This window comes from Carcharodon carcharias, chromosome 7, assembly GCF_017639515.1.
Source record: "Carcharodon carcharias isolate sCarCar2 chromosome 7, sCarCar2.pri, whole genome shotgun sequence".
NCBI lineage: Eukaryota > Metazoa > Chordata > Chondrichthyes > Lamniformes > Lamnidae > Carcharodon > Carcharodon carcharias.
In genome coordinates this window covers 42,075,629-42,090,462 of record NC_054473.1, presented here as the reverse complement: position 1 = coordinate 42,090,462, position 14,834 = coordinate 42,075,629, and the positions used below count along the sequence as shown (strand labels likewise).

The 14,834-nt window shown below is 43.6% G+C and overlaps 1 protein-coding gene across 6 annotated transcripts in view; it reads left to right on the top strand.

Moving 5' to 3' along the window:
* Positions 1 to 14,561, top strand: part of LOC121280500 (protein FAM3C-like) — a 58,349-nt gene extending 43,788 nt beyond the window's left edge. For all 6 annotated transcript variants that reach the window (XM_041192560.1, XM_041192555.1, XM_041192557.1 and 3 more), the window contains 3 exons: positions 4,848 to 4,932; positions 7,785 to 7,911; positions 13,856 to 14,561. In XM_041192560.1, the coding sequence (XP_041048494.1) occupies positions 4,848 to 4,932; positions 7,785 to 7,911; positions 13,856 to 13,945 (302 nt within the window). In that variant the 3' untranslated portion in view covers positions 13,946 to 14,561. The remainder of the gene's footprint in view (positions 1 to 4,847; positions 4,933 to 7,784; positions 7,912 to 13,855) is intronic.
* The last annotated feature ends 273 nt before the right edge of the window (positions 14,562 to 14,834 follow it).

Sequence of the window (14,834 nt, the reverse complement as noted above, 5' to 3'; positions counted from 1 at the left end):
TGGTCCATAACTTCTAACCTCCAGAGAGTCATACTTAGGGTGGTACGCATGTCCAGAGGGAGAAATCGATCTCTTCTTTTCTGGGTTCCTTATTCCTCCTCACCCCCCAATTTAACAACCCAGCCCCCCCGCCCCCCACCCCTCAATCTTGCATGATATTTTTTCCCTTTCAACATTCACCAAATAATTCACCAAACAATCACAGCAAGGTCATAAAGTCACAGAGGTCTACAGCACAGAAAAAGGCCCTTGGGCCCATCGAGCCTGCGCCAGTCAAACAAGTACCTAATTATTCTAATCCCACTTTCCAGCACTAGGCCCATAGCCTTGTATGCCATGGCATTGCAAGAGCACATCCAAATACTTCTTAAATGTTAAGAGGGTTTCTGCCTCTACCACTCTTTCAGGCAATGAGTTCCAGATTGCTACCACCCTCTGGGTGAAAAAATTCTTCCTCACATCCTCTCTAAACCTCCTGCCCCTTACCTTAAATCTAAGCCCCCTGGTTATTGATCCCTCCACCAAGAAGAAAAGTTCCTTCCTGTCTACCCTATCTGTGCCCTCATAATTTTATACATCTCAATCATGTCCCCCTCAATCTCCTCTGCTCCAGGGAAAATAACCCCAGTCTATCCAATCTCTCCTCATAACTAAAACTCTCCAGCCCAGGCAACATCCTGGTAAATCTCCTCTGCACTCTCTCTAGTGCAATCACATCCTTCCTATAATGTGGATTCCAGAACTGCACACAATACTCTAGCTGTGGCCTAACCAGCATTTTATACAGTTCCAGCATAACCTCCCTGATCTTATATTCTATGCCTCGGCTAATAAAGGCAATATCCCATATGCCTTCTTAACCACCTTAACTGCCTGTCCTGCTACCTTATAGGGCTGGTGGACATGCACACCAAGGTCCCTCTGATCCTTGGTACTTCCCAAGGTCCTACCATTCATCGTGCATTTCCGTGCCTCGTTTGTCCTGCCCAAGTGCATCACCTCACACTTATCCGGGTTAAATTCCATTTGCCACAGATCAGCCCAACTGACCAGCCCATCTATATCCTCCTGTAATCTAAGGCTATCCTCCTCACTATTTACCACCCCACCAATTTTCGTGTCATCTGCGAACTTACTGTCAACCCTCCTACATTCAAGTCTAAGTTTATATATACCACAAACAGCAAGGGACCCAACACCAATACCTGTGGAACCCCACTGGACACAGGTATCCAGCCACTAAAACACCCCTCGACCATCACCCTCTGCTTCCTGCCACTCAGCCAATCCTGGATCCAATTTGCCAAATTGCCTTGGATCCCATGGGCTCTTACCTTCATTATCAGTCTCCCATGCAGGACCTTATCAAAAGCCTTGCTGAAGTCCAAGTAGACTACGTCAAATGCATTGCCCTCATTTACACACCTGGTCACCTCTTCGAAAAATTCAATCAAATTGGTCAGACATGACCTCCCCTTAACAAACCTTTCTGACTGTCCTTGATTAATCCCTGCTTCTCCAAGTGTAGACTAATTCTGTCCCTCAGAGTTGCTTCTAACAGTTTCCCCACCACTGAGGTTAGACTGACTGGCCTGTAGTTCCCTAGTAAACTGATAACTAGAGCCATTGTTGGAATCTGGTTACAAATACCATCTGATATTTATATATGCAGCATGGCTCTTTAATATTAATTATTATTAATTAACAATATTAACAATATAATGCAGTGTTAATTTGTGTGCACCCTGTAGATGATACCACTGCAACTATTAAATGAACTAGAGAGTACAACTTTTATTTTAACAGTATTGTGCAATATTGTTCATTTGACAGGAAAATATCCCAGCACTTATTTATAACACTGTGCAGATGATAAAAACTAATTTTGGTGATTGCCTCAGCCCTCATTTACATGTCCTGCACATTGCACCCTATGGACATGGTGGCAGTCAATTCATATTAGGGGGAAAGATTCAATACTTGCAACCCAGATAAACTGCACAAGATCTTTTCCATTCTGTAGAAGTAGAAGACTTTCTCCTGCCTGAGTGCATGATATTGTTCAATATAATTATTTCACAGAAGGGGTGTAATAGGGTTCTATTTTATCAGTAATCCCACAGAGTAGAAAGATCAAATGACTCCTGAGCAACAAAGTGGAATGATTGAACAACATAGGTCTTCACTCTCAGTGAGAAACTTTGGAACCCTCAGGTTTGTCTGTGCAACACAACTTTTCAGAGGCCAGAGGACGGAGACTGAATGGTTCACAATTGTGTCTGTGTTTTCTTGATCAGCAATTCTGAACACTCTGCTGATTGCTGCCTCATGCTACAATATATTTTCAATACCTACTATGCAACACAACTTTATCACATCCTTTCAATACCTCCAAAAACTCATAAAAGCAACGAGATAGAGTGGGATAATAGGTAAGTAAACAAAAGGACAAGATTTAAGTCAATGGAAAAGACTCATGAGAATCATGTGCAGTGTAAAACAGGTTTCTGATTTACTATGAGCCCATTACACACTCCTGTCCTGGCAATATCACCCACAAAGACTGCTCACAGTAAACTTTCATCAGCAGTGAAATAAGCAGAACTCCCGCCATCATTCCACCCTCTGTTCGCCAGCCATCTAGCCCAGTTCATTTCATTCATCCCAGATGACATACGCATGTGCATATTAGGAGCAGGAGTAGGCCATGTGGCCCCTAGAGCCTGCTCCACCATTTGATAACATTACCTATATTATACCAGTGACTACAGCTCAAAAGTACTTAATTACTGTAAAGCGATTTGAGACATCATGAAAGGTGCTGTATAAATGTAGGTTTTGTTTTTCTTTCATTACATCTGCATGCAGTAGGCAGAGTGACAGAAGCAATGGTGAAATTGGAAGCCCAATGTTGATTCCCAAAGGATAATTAATCACAGAACAATTAACTGACCTTAGGAAAGTGCCTACAAAGAAATCACCACATTTTCCAAGACAATTCAAGTCTGTAGCTAACCTTCCCTCACAACACCCCCTCCAACTTCCCCAAGGCCCCCTACAGCCCCCCAACCTTCCCTCAACCCCCCACATCTCTCCAACCCGCTTTCCAACCTCCCCCAATCTATCTTCCAACCTCCCTCCCAAACCTCCTCTAATTTCCCTTCCAACCTCCCCCCAGCCCCACCTCTAACCTCCCCGCCAACCCCCCTCTAATCTTCTCCCAACACCCTCTCCAGCCTCCCTCCAACCCACACTGCAACCTCCCCCGATGCCCTGTCTAACCTTCCCTCCAATCTACCCCCAACAACCCCCACCCCCTCCCCATCTCCCCCACAAGCCTCTGTCCCTTCTGCACCACCCCCAAGCCAGCCACCAAGCACCCCACCCCTTCCCCACCTCCTCCCCAAGCTCCCCACTCCCTCCCCAGCTCCCCCTCCAAACTCTCTGCACCAACCACCCCCACCCACTCTTTAAACTCCCTGCACACACATTGCATGCACCACACGTGCATCACATGTACACTCACACTCTTAAAATTGCAGGGATTTAACTGACCATTTTTCGAGCAAGAACACTCCTGACATTTGCTGCGCTGCTGTTGACCTTCGGTTTTCTGGCAGGCTTTTCAAAAGAAAAACTGGAACAACAAAGTTGCCTGAAGGTCAGAAGCAAGGCAGCAACTGGTGAAATTGACACCGACAGACTGGATTTAAAAAGATTGGATCTCTCCACTTCCAAATTTTTTAAGCTGGTCCGCGGTTCTGGCTGTTCAGACTGGATGATGAGAAACTCTCTTTAAAACATGGAGCCCGGGCACCCCACCCCACCCCCCTACCCCCACCAGCCCCAGACCCCAGTGTTTGGCACCATCTGCAGCCCTCTCTCCTGGGCCCTTTGTGGTACCCCAAAAGTTGTGCTGGCCTGGAGTTTCCACCACGAAGTCCCCATGCAAGAGCTGCATGGAAATTGCCCAGGAAGTTCAAATTTCCACTGGGCAAATCCCCTGCACTGGGAACCATCCAATGCTCCAATTTAAATCGGAGACTTCAGATGGTTCCAAATGTCTTACCAGAATAGTTACCTAGGAAAAATTAGAAAGTTTAAAACCACTTCTAATTCCTAAATAATGAAAGTACTGATTCCCCACCACCCCCCCCCAACCCCCCACTGGACCCCCTAATTAGCTCCCCCACCCCCAACTACCCTTCTGATCCCCCTACTAACCCCCAACTACCCTCCCCACCTGCTAATTACCCTCCTGACTCCCGACTACCCCCATACCTCCAACTACAACCCCCAACTACAACCCCCAACTACTCGTCTAGCACTCCCCAACTACCGTCCCAACCCCCACCCGATTATCCCCCCCACCCCCAACAACGCCTCCAACTGACCACCCGAACCGCCCCACTGATTAGATGATCCACATGCCCCCCCCACCCAATGACCACCCAACCCCCACCACCAAATCCTACCCACTTACTTTACACATTTACCTTGTCCCTGGCTTCTCAAGGTACTGGAACTTTAAACTTATCTGCTTTATGGCAGCTAGCTCTGTGAAACAAAAGGGGCACGGCTTCCTTTCCTCCAGCCCTGCTGCCCTTGACTGAAGGCATCGGGATCCGCTGCACTGCACCCTTCTCACCAGGCCTGAGTCAGAAGGCTGGGCAAGGAATGTGCCGTGCCGACTAAGATAGGGAAGAAGGAGCATAGCGGATCCAACTGTGACTGCCACCTCTCGGAAGTTCTGGCCCATTATCTGTAAATGCAAACCAATGAACAGATCCACATATAAGAAAATTAAATTAATAAAAGTAAGGGAATTCTAATTTCCTTTCTTCCAGATGTTAAGCTGCTGTTGGATTTCTTACATCGGGTGAAACCTGGCACTCTTTTTCTACTTGCTTCTTTTGATGATCCGGCAACAAAGTAAGTAAAGGCAGGATTGGATCATGGGTCATTGTTAAGACCAGGTGAGAAGGAGTATACTGGCTCTCCTCTATTCAGCCTCCTTGGTTGGTCACAACAAAGGTTTTAAATTTATTTTTTATGAGGATATGCTTTTTCTGAATCCAAATGTATTTAATTATTTATGCAGTGAGCAATAAAGGTTTTCTTGAGTTAACAAGAGAGCAAATTTTATTAATCACTAAACCTGAGAAAAATAATGAAAATGCAACGTCACAACACACACTCACTCACACAAACACTCACACACCCACACACACTCACACACACACACACACACACAAACACACACACCCACACACTCACTCACACACTCACTCACACACTCACTCACACACACACACATACTCACTCACACATACTCACTCACTTACTTACACACACACTCACACACACACACATACTCACTCACACACACACACACACACATACATACACACACGGTCTCACACACACACACTCACTCACTCACTCATACACACACACACACACATACACACACACTCACTCACTCACACGCACACATACACGCGGTCTCACACACACACTCACTCACTCACTCACACTCACTCACACACACCCACATACTCACTCACTCACACATACCCACACACACTCACACACACAAACACACACACACACACACTCACTCACACACATCCACATACTCACTCACTCACACATACTCACACACAATCACACACACAAACACACACACACTCACTCACTCACACACACACAAACACTCACACGCACACCACACACACAGACATATCAGAAATAAGGGAAGTTAGAGCCCAACAAAAAAATTAAAAGAATGTACAGTTCTCAGTTCACTGATGGGCTTCTGATGGTTGATTTCTTGAACTGGGTGACATACACTTTTTCCAAAATAGAGAGAGGCAGAGAGCGCAGCTTTTCAGCCTGTTTCCTCTGCTGAAAACTTTCTTGACATTACCTGTGTCACTTGCAATCTCTCTGCAGTAGCTGTGGCACGGCCTGTTCTACTTCACCCATTGTGTATTTCCAAGCTGATTTTGGGCGGGTCTGTCTGTGGTAGCCACTATTTCAATGTCCACACTTTGCATTTTAATAGCTCTTGTTCATCTGTGTGCCAGCATTCCAAGTTTATATTAGATTTCCTTACCCTAAAATGCGGTTTATAAATGCAGTGTTTTAAAAAAATGATTTATGCACCTGCTACTATGATATGGGAGCCAGGTTCTAAAGGGTAGATGATGCCTAGATGCCAGCATCCTGGAATAAAATTAAATAATGCCAAAATATAAGTAACTTAAGTCTGCATAGACATCACCCCAAAGCAAGTTGACAATATTTGTACTTGGGTCATTGAGATAAATTATAACCTCAATGTGAATTCCATGTTGTGCAGATTTGCAAATGGTTTTTTATGAGAATGTAAATAAATCACATGCAACAATGCCTGTCTTGGATGAGAGGAAACTCCTCCAGCTAATTGTTAGAAAGATCAATTCTATATCAGCCTGTACCACAATCAACATAGAGATAAAAACAAAAAAACTGCGGATGCTGGAAATCCAAAACAAAAACAGAATTACCTGGAAAAACTCAGCAGGTCTGGCAGCATCGGCAGAGAAGAAAAGAGTTGACGTTTCGAGTCCTCGACAGAAGGGTCATGAGGACTCGAAACGTCAACTCTTTTCTTCTCCGCCGATGCTGCCAGACCTGCTGAGTTTTTCCAGGTAATTCTGTTTTTGTTCCACAGTCAACATTATCATTCACCCCATCCAAATCCTGGCCATTGTGTCAAGTTCAATCAGACTGTCAGTATTCTTGGTATGCAATTTGAACTTCAGTTAATGTTTCAATCCCATGACTTTTCTATCTCAAGGACTGCCACTCCCACCTCTGGTTTCAACCTTACTTCAACCCGTCTGTTGTTGAAGCCTTCATTTATGTCTTTGGCAGCTTCAGATTCAACTATTCGAATGCTCTTTAGGCTGGACTCTCATTCTCCATCTTCCATAAGTCAGCCTTCCCAAAACCTCTGCTGCCCATCCTCACTCTCACATCTCACCCCTGTCCTCTGTAACCAATATTGGCTTCCAGTGGCCCAAAACTTCAAATTTAAAAGTTTAGGCCTCCTTCCTTCATGGCTTCATTCCTCCATATCTCTGTAACCTCTTTCCATCCTCACTGCCAAACTTTGTTTCTTTGGCTTCAACATCTTGTGCCTCCCTCCTCCCTTTGCTCCACAATTGATAGTTATGCCTTCAGCAGCTGTCTAGGTCCCACTGACTGAAATTCCCTTACCCCTCCACCCTCTTCTGCCTTTAAGGCCATACTTTAGACTCCTTTGGTCAAGCTCTTGATCATCACAATTAACATCACTTGCTTTGGTATTTTCCTTGCACCTCTAGAAAGTGACTTGGAATTTTTCAGCAGTAAAGGCGCTATATAAATGGAAGCTTTTATTGTTGCTAGGTGGAAATGTTGAATATCACAACTTCATCCTATGCCTCACACCAAATATATCAACTGTCCAAAATCATTTAGATAGCTCCCTTGCAGCCATTCAGAGGGCTTCATCTCATCAGCCTCAGCTGTATTAAAATACAGCTTCAGAAGTCAAAGGGCAGTGTGTTAATTCAGAGTGTCATCCAGACTCTTCTGATTCGTAATAGTTCTTATTTATAGCTTTTGCAGTTTAGCCTGCGTTTCTCTAAAAAAAAGTGAGGTTGCGTGAAGTAAATATAAATTAAACATTATTATAAATTATTATTATTATAAATTAAAGATCATTAGTATAATTTTTTCACTGACTTTTTTAGGATGACTGATGAAGCAAGAACACTTTTTACTGAGCTAGGAAGCTCTTTAATTCATGATGTGAATTTTCGAGACAACTGGGTTTTTGTTGGAGGAAAATCAATTAATGAGAAAAGTCCATTTGAACAGGTATGAACAAAATATCATTTCAACCCAAATTAATTAATCTGATCTAATATTTGAGTGCTGATGGTTTGTACACAATTGATTTATATATAGGTGGATTGAATGTTGATAGTTTATGTACAAATTTTTTGTATGTTCATGATTTGAGTGCTGATGGCTGTGTACTTGTGGTGTTTAACAGTTTTGTTCTGTTCCACCTTGTAATACTTCAAACTATTTTTATGAAGCTTCACTAAGCAAAGCAAAATTAAAGTATTATGGCATCTTTGGGCATACTTTTATTGCCCGAAAATTCAAACCTGCCCACTTTTGTCCTTGAGGGCACAGGCAACAAACATTGTGCCTGAATGGCATGGCCTGAGGTGCCCAGATATTGGGCCGTGGGCCTCCTTTCCATCAGCCTAGTGAGTCGTGAAAAGTTACAGACAACTCGCCAGCTAAACAGGATTGGAGATCAGGCCATTGCTGGTGTTGCATTGTGGCCTTCAGATAAGCAAGGAAGTGGGTGGAAAGTGGTGATTTAATATGTCTGGGCAGGGGAGGTGAGTGGCAGCAATCAGAATGATGGAGAGAGGTGGTCGCCTGCATTCTTTGAATGTGGGGTCCTTCTCCCAGCTCCCAGCTCCACATTCAGGTAAGTATTTTTTAAGACTATATTGATTGTGATCTACCATAGTTGCTTTAAGAGCTGCCCATTCATCCACATGTAGACCTGGGTGAGGATTTTCCTGGGGTGGAACTCCCGACATCACCCAGCATCATTTCCATTTTCAGGTCGGCAGGGGCGCAGCCGAATCAGCTGCTCACCCTCCGACCTGAAAACAGCCTACTGAGGCCATTTACAAAGTAATTAACATCATGAATGGACCTGGCCATCCAACCTTAAGAAAAAACATGAAACCTCATCCACGAGTGGGTTGAGGTTTCATGAGGGTTTTTAAATATTTAATAAAGATTTCAGTAAAAGTAAGACAGTGTCACATGAGGGGAAATATCAGGGAAATCTTACTATCATTTGTTTAGCATTTTTAAATTTGGAGCTGATCTCCCTGAGGCAGCATTTAGCCTCAGGGAGATCAATGCACTCTTTTGCTCAACTCTCGGCTGAGGGAATCTCCCTCGCCTGCACAGGGAGTGCATAGTGCTTCCTGGCGGACATCATGCTGGGCGAGCCTTAATTGGCCCGCCCACATAAAATGGCGGCACGCCCCTGATCGGGCCCACTCCTGCACTTCCCCACCAATAGGGGAAAATTTTTCCACTGGTTTTCCTGAGTAAAGGGCAAACTAATTTTGCAGTGGGGCATGAAGCGGGAGTTAGGTTCCCAATTTGCAAATGCAAGTTGTATCATAAGTTATATCAGAAAAACGCTGTGTACTGGCATTAATATAAATGTTCTTTTCTATTCTTGTAATAGCGTATTTTAGTATCAATGCCATCCCTCCTCCCAGTTTTTTTAATTTTCTTTGCCTCCTGAAAATGTTATAACTTGGGATATTTAATTCTCAGTCCAGTGTTGGCCAAAGCCAATTTATATCACGGCTATCTTAACATCTCTCCATTCCACTGAGTCCATTTCCTGACTTTTTAATTTAATAGATTTGAAACCCTAAACCTCTTAGCCTCCACCTAACCCTTTATCTTTTTCCATCACCATCCTCTTCTATCTGTCTCTCCTTTCTGAGCTTGCTATTTTAAACCATTTCCCTCTTTCATTAAATTCGTTCTTAACACCCCTCTTCATATACTGTTTGATTATCTCTATCCACTCTGTCTCATTTTCTCATTTTTAGGAGCAGGCAGTGGGAACTCTCCTCCCCATTGTCATTGAATCCGTGCTACATCCTTTGCATCATAAAAGTGATGTTCTTTCTCTGTTTCCTTCAAATTTCCTCTTTTTCCTCCAGATGTAAAATTTTTGTTCCTGCCCAAACTGAAGGTAAGTGTCGCAGTCCAAGGCCTCTTCTCTGTGCAGTGTATAAACTTATGACCACAGTAATTGTCCCGGTTCAAAGTCACTCTCCAGATCAGTGAAGCCAGCACATTGATGTCGATTGCGTTTGCTGCAAGAATCTCGTACTGAAGCATCACTGGGTCCTGAGATGTTCTCTGTGTGTTCTCAGCGCCTTTGAGGCAGGGCTGCCCCCCAATCTTGACACCATTCCTGACAGGTAAAGGTGTGGTGCTGAAGGGAACAGGTGATGAAGCCTGCCAAAGGATCAAGTCCATGTGCCCGCTGTATCTCAGCAGCGTCTCCATGATATGAGCCTCTTCACAGAGTGCATGTGCACTGCCCTGAGCCAGACAGGTGTCAGACGTTCCCAGACGATGTGAAGATCTCAGGAGTGTCCTCACTGCGTTTTGTCATCCTCCTCCTCATGGAATCTTGTGGCAATGAGGGCCTCACGAGCACGCCTGCCTCATCTGGTCAATGCAATGGCCTCTTCGCCTGCATCCTCCCCTTCCAGGACCTTATCACCCTCATCCCCCTCATCCCCTTCTGCTTCCTCCTCATCGGAGGAAACGTGCAGCTTTCACCTCCTCACTTTGCATCGCCGGGTTGTGTAGCTCGTAGCAAGTCACGATGATGCGTGCCACCCTCTGGAGAGTGTACCTGAATGTTCCTCCAGATCCATCGAGGCACCAGAACCTCATTTTCAGGATCCCAATGGTGTGCTCCACCAAAGTCCAGGTTGCGGCATGAGCCTCATTGTACCTTCTGCACTGCCCTACAACACATGACCAAGCGACGACAGCTTAGGCCACTCCACTGCATCCTGAGGTCTCTTCTCAGGCACTAGCATTATCCTAACCTGCACTCCAAGGCTGCATGGTTTCATTGGACCATGAGGGTGAATGTTCAATGCCTACATAACAATAATGCTAGGGGTTCAGAGTGCTTCAGTGAGCGTTCCATTCCCACTTCTCCCAAGGGGATCCTCAGGTTTGCCCAGTCACCCAATGGTTCTGCTGCTCCATAACACTCAGTTGATTTTGAAGTCTGCACCCGAGGTGTTAAAACTAGAGGAGCAATCATTGGCACTCTCAGGAATTAGTGTTGCTTGATTGAGCATAATTGCTTCACTAGCTTAACTCCAAGCATATCAACTGAGCTGATGCTAACCAGACTCAGCTTTGGCAGAGACCGCATTTTTGAACTGTTTCTCCTTTTGCATGGCCCCTTCCTTCCCCCCCACCGAACTGACCCCATCCACCCACCCCCTGCAGTCATGTGTTTGTGTGCAATCTTCCACATTCTTTACACACACTGGAGCCCTTGGCCCGAGGTTCCCTTCCTACAGTCTCTTCATCTCTTTCTTAAATGGGCGACCCTTTATTTTTAAACAGTGTCCCCTATTCTATATTGTCCCACAAGAGGAAACACCCTTTCCACATCCACCTTGTCAAGACCCCTCAGGATCTTAAAGGTTTCAATCAAGTTGTCTCTTACCCTTCTAAACTCCAGTGAATACAAGCCTAAACTGTCCAACCTTTCCTCATAAGACAACCCACCCATTCCAGGTATTAGTCTGGTATACCTCCTCTGAACTGCTTCTAATGCATTTATGTCCATCCTTAAATAAGAAGACTGTTATGACACAGCAGTTAGTAATGGCTGAATTATTAAAAATCCCAGAGGGAAACTTTAAACAACTGTCATAACCTATATTTTCAATTGGTATGTTTGAGATAAAACTCTGAATTCAGAAATGAAACCACCAAGCCTCCAGAGATGTTTTATATAAATTAAATTAAACACTTATTAATTTTAATAAGAAATTAAACACATACACATCTACAAATTACTACCATAATAACTATTAAACAAATCCCCAAATTAATCACTCCCAGGTAATCTTCCCCAAGGCAACTTAAACAGACACCAGGCAAAGCACATTTTATCTTACGAATTCAAAATGAGATTCCTTTCAATTTGGTTCCTTCGCAGTCACAGAGGTAGGCTTACAGGCTTAGATCTTACATGCCTCTGACTTCTGCACAAAACCCTTCTGTATATACCTAGCCTTTCCTTTGAGTGTAAATTCTCATTATATCACCAGGCCCTTTGAAATCCACTTCTTCTAAAAATAACACCCCTTTCATAGTATTTTATTAATAATTTTATTAGTAATATAATCATATTGCTTGGTGTCTCCTAGCCTGGAGCAAGATTTTGCCCCCAGTCTTTGAATGGTTTATTCAACAAAATGCAAATATACCCTCTACCTTATTGCTTTAACATCTCAAAACTACTACACATTAAAGTACCCAGACTAGCTGGCTTTAATCCAATTAACACACACACTCGCACCCACAAGACATAGACCCTACTACAAGTCCAATTTAAAATAATTTCCAATAACATTATATACATTAATATCCTCATGACAGAGATCAATACTGTACACCAGTACTCCAGATGTGGCCTCACCAGTGTCCTGTATGGCCGAAGCATAACCTCCCTACTTTTATAATCAATTCCCCTTGCAATAAACAATAACATTCTATTAGCTTTCCTAATTACTTGCTTTACCTGCATACTAGCCTTGCCTTTTGTGATTCACGCACTAGGGCAACCAGATCCCTCTGCATCTCAGAGCTCTGTAATCTCTCACCATTTAGATAATTGCTTATTGTTTTATTTTTCCTGCCAAAATGGACAATTTCACATTTGCGCACATTATGGTTCACACTTTACATTTCTATCTGACAATTCACAATCTATTATTTTTAATTCATGAGATTCTCTACTGACAACCATAAGCATGGGGCAGAGGGTGAAAACCAATGTTCCAAGCATGCCAATGTCCAGTCTATTCATTGCTATTCTCAAGTGTGGACCCAATGCAGCTTCCCATCTTTAGATGCTATTGCTGCCCAGATGCTGAGTTATTTCTGTCTGTTTAACAGAGAACAGGACAGCTGAACCTTACAGATAACCATGAAAAAGGATGTACTAGTGTGAACTCAAGCAGAGACTGGATACACAGCCCCAGCTTCATTGTGGGACTGGAACATTTTGTAAATTCTTTACTTAGAAGTGTTGAAATACTTGAATTCCTGTTGTTGGTTGTACATTTTGGGAAGGTCCATAAATCGGAGAAAACTTGTTCAGTCCCAAACAAAGAACAATATATCACAAATGTCACTGAGAATGGCTACATTTCAATCAAGAAACAAAGATACACTTTGGCCCAGATCTTCTGGGCTCCATTTGTTGGGGACGGGATGGACATACCCTCTAAGATATGCGAACTTCCGACACAATGACCCTGTGGGAATTGCTCGGGAAGTTTGAACTTGATGGACAGTTCCCCTGCTCCCCAGAACCACTTGGAAAAAACTCCAACTCTGTGTCAGAGTCAGAGACTTTGGACAATTCTGACTTATTTACCAGAATTGTTACACAGGGAATGTTAGATAGATTAAAACCTGGTCTAACATCTTGGTAACTATACAATGGACCCCCAAATCATTTTCACCCCCTGACTCAACATACCTAGCCCCAAACCCCCTCCGGATCCTCTGACTATCCCCCTGACACCTGACTCCCCTCAATCTAACCTGACCTCACCACCCTGTCTCCTCACCCACTCACCTTACTTACCCTAGCCCCTCACCCAACCTACTCCACCCGCTTACCTTCTCTCCGTAGCTTTTCAAAGAATCTTTAGGACATTTAAGCTCTTTACTTACAAAATATGGCAGTAAGTGCTGTTAAAAGGGGGCGTAGTTTCTGCACGGATTCTCTCCACTGCTCCCACTGAGGCTTGCAGTGCCGAGTCAGTTTGGAAGGATTCTCCTTCGGAAGACTGCCCTGAAATATTGGAGGAAGGTAAGTGTGTACTTTTTTTGTCTGTTCAGGGTCGGAAATAGGGGTTCCGACCCTGAATGGAAGATTTGGCCCCATAAGTATTGTCATTAAGGATGCATATTTCTTTAACAGGTCCTGAAGAATGACAAAGCAAAGAACAAGTACGGAAATTGGCCTGAAGCAGTAGAAATGGAGGGTTGCGTGCCAAGGAAGCTGGATTAGTTACTTCTTGATAGATTGCCATATTTTTTAATCTCTTTGGAGGCACTGCATTGGCACACCATACCCATCACCACTAAATGACCATTTTTAAAGTTTTTTACCATCTGCACAAATATATTATTGTCACCATGTAAAATTTCATTGTCGGTTTGCATTACTGGGCCATTGAAATGCATTTTACACTGTTTAGAACAAAATGATACAAGAGCTGGATGGCAGAGCTTAGAGTGGGTGTATGAAGTTAGAAATGGAACTAATACTTTACAATTTAAAGACTGTTATTGACTGAAACTGGCCATATTCATTATGTCAGTCCGGGGTTGTGGCCAGTTTCATGGGCAGAGGCCAGTTTTGGGCAAAATTTTGCTTGAACTAATGTTAAAGAGTGCAAAAACTAAATTTACTACTGCTGTAACTTGCGTTTAAAATTTCCTGATCTGCATTGGTTCAGCCAATTTCTCCCGGATTGCACTGATAAAACTAAGGAAATTCTAACAGTGCACTTTGTTTGCATATTACATTTCTTGCTAATGCTATTGCTGTAAATTCAAGTGTGTACATATATTTCATTGCAAATTTGTTTGTTCGACATAACATGCTCTGTTATTGTACCGCCCCACACCTTCCAGGTACCTCAATTATACAGTGAACTCATCATAACACGGTGTTGGATAGGTACGATTAGATTCAGTTTCTCACCATCATGAGGTCAGAAATGGGGTTACTTGCAAAATTTTCAGTACCATTCGCAACTCCTCAGACGCTGTTCTGTGCCCACAGGCAACAAGACCTGGACAACATCCAGGCTTGGGCTGAGGTGTGGCACAAATGTTACTTGCCACTTAAATGTCAAGTAATGACCATTTCCAACAAAAGAGAACCTAACCAT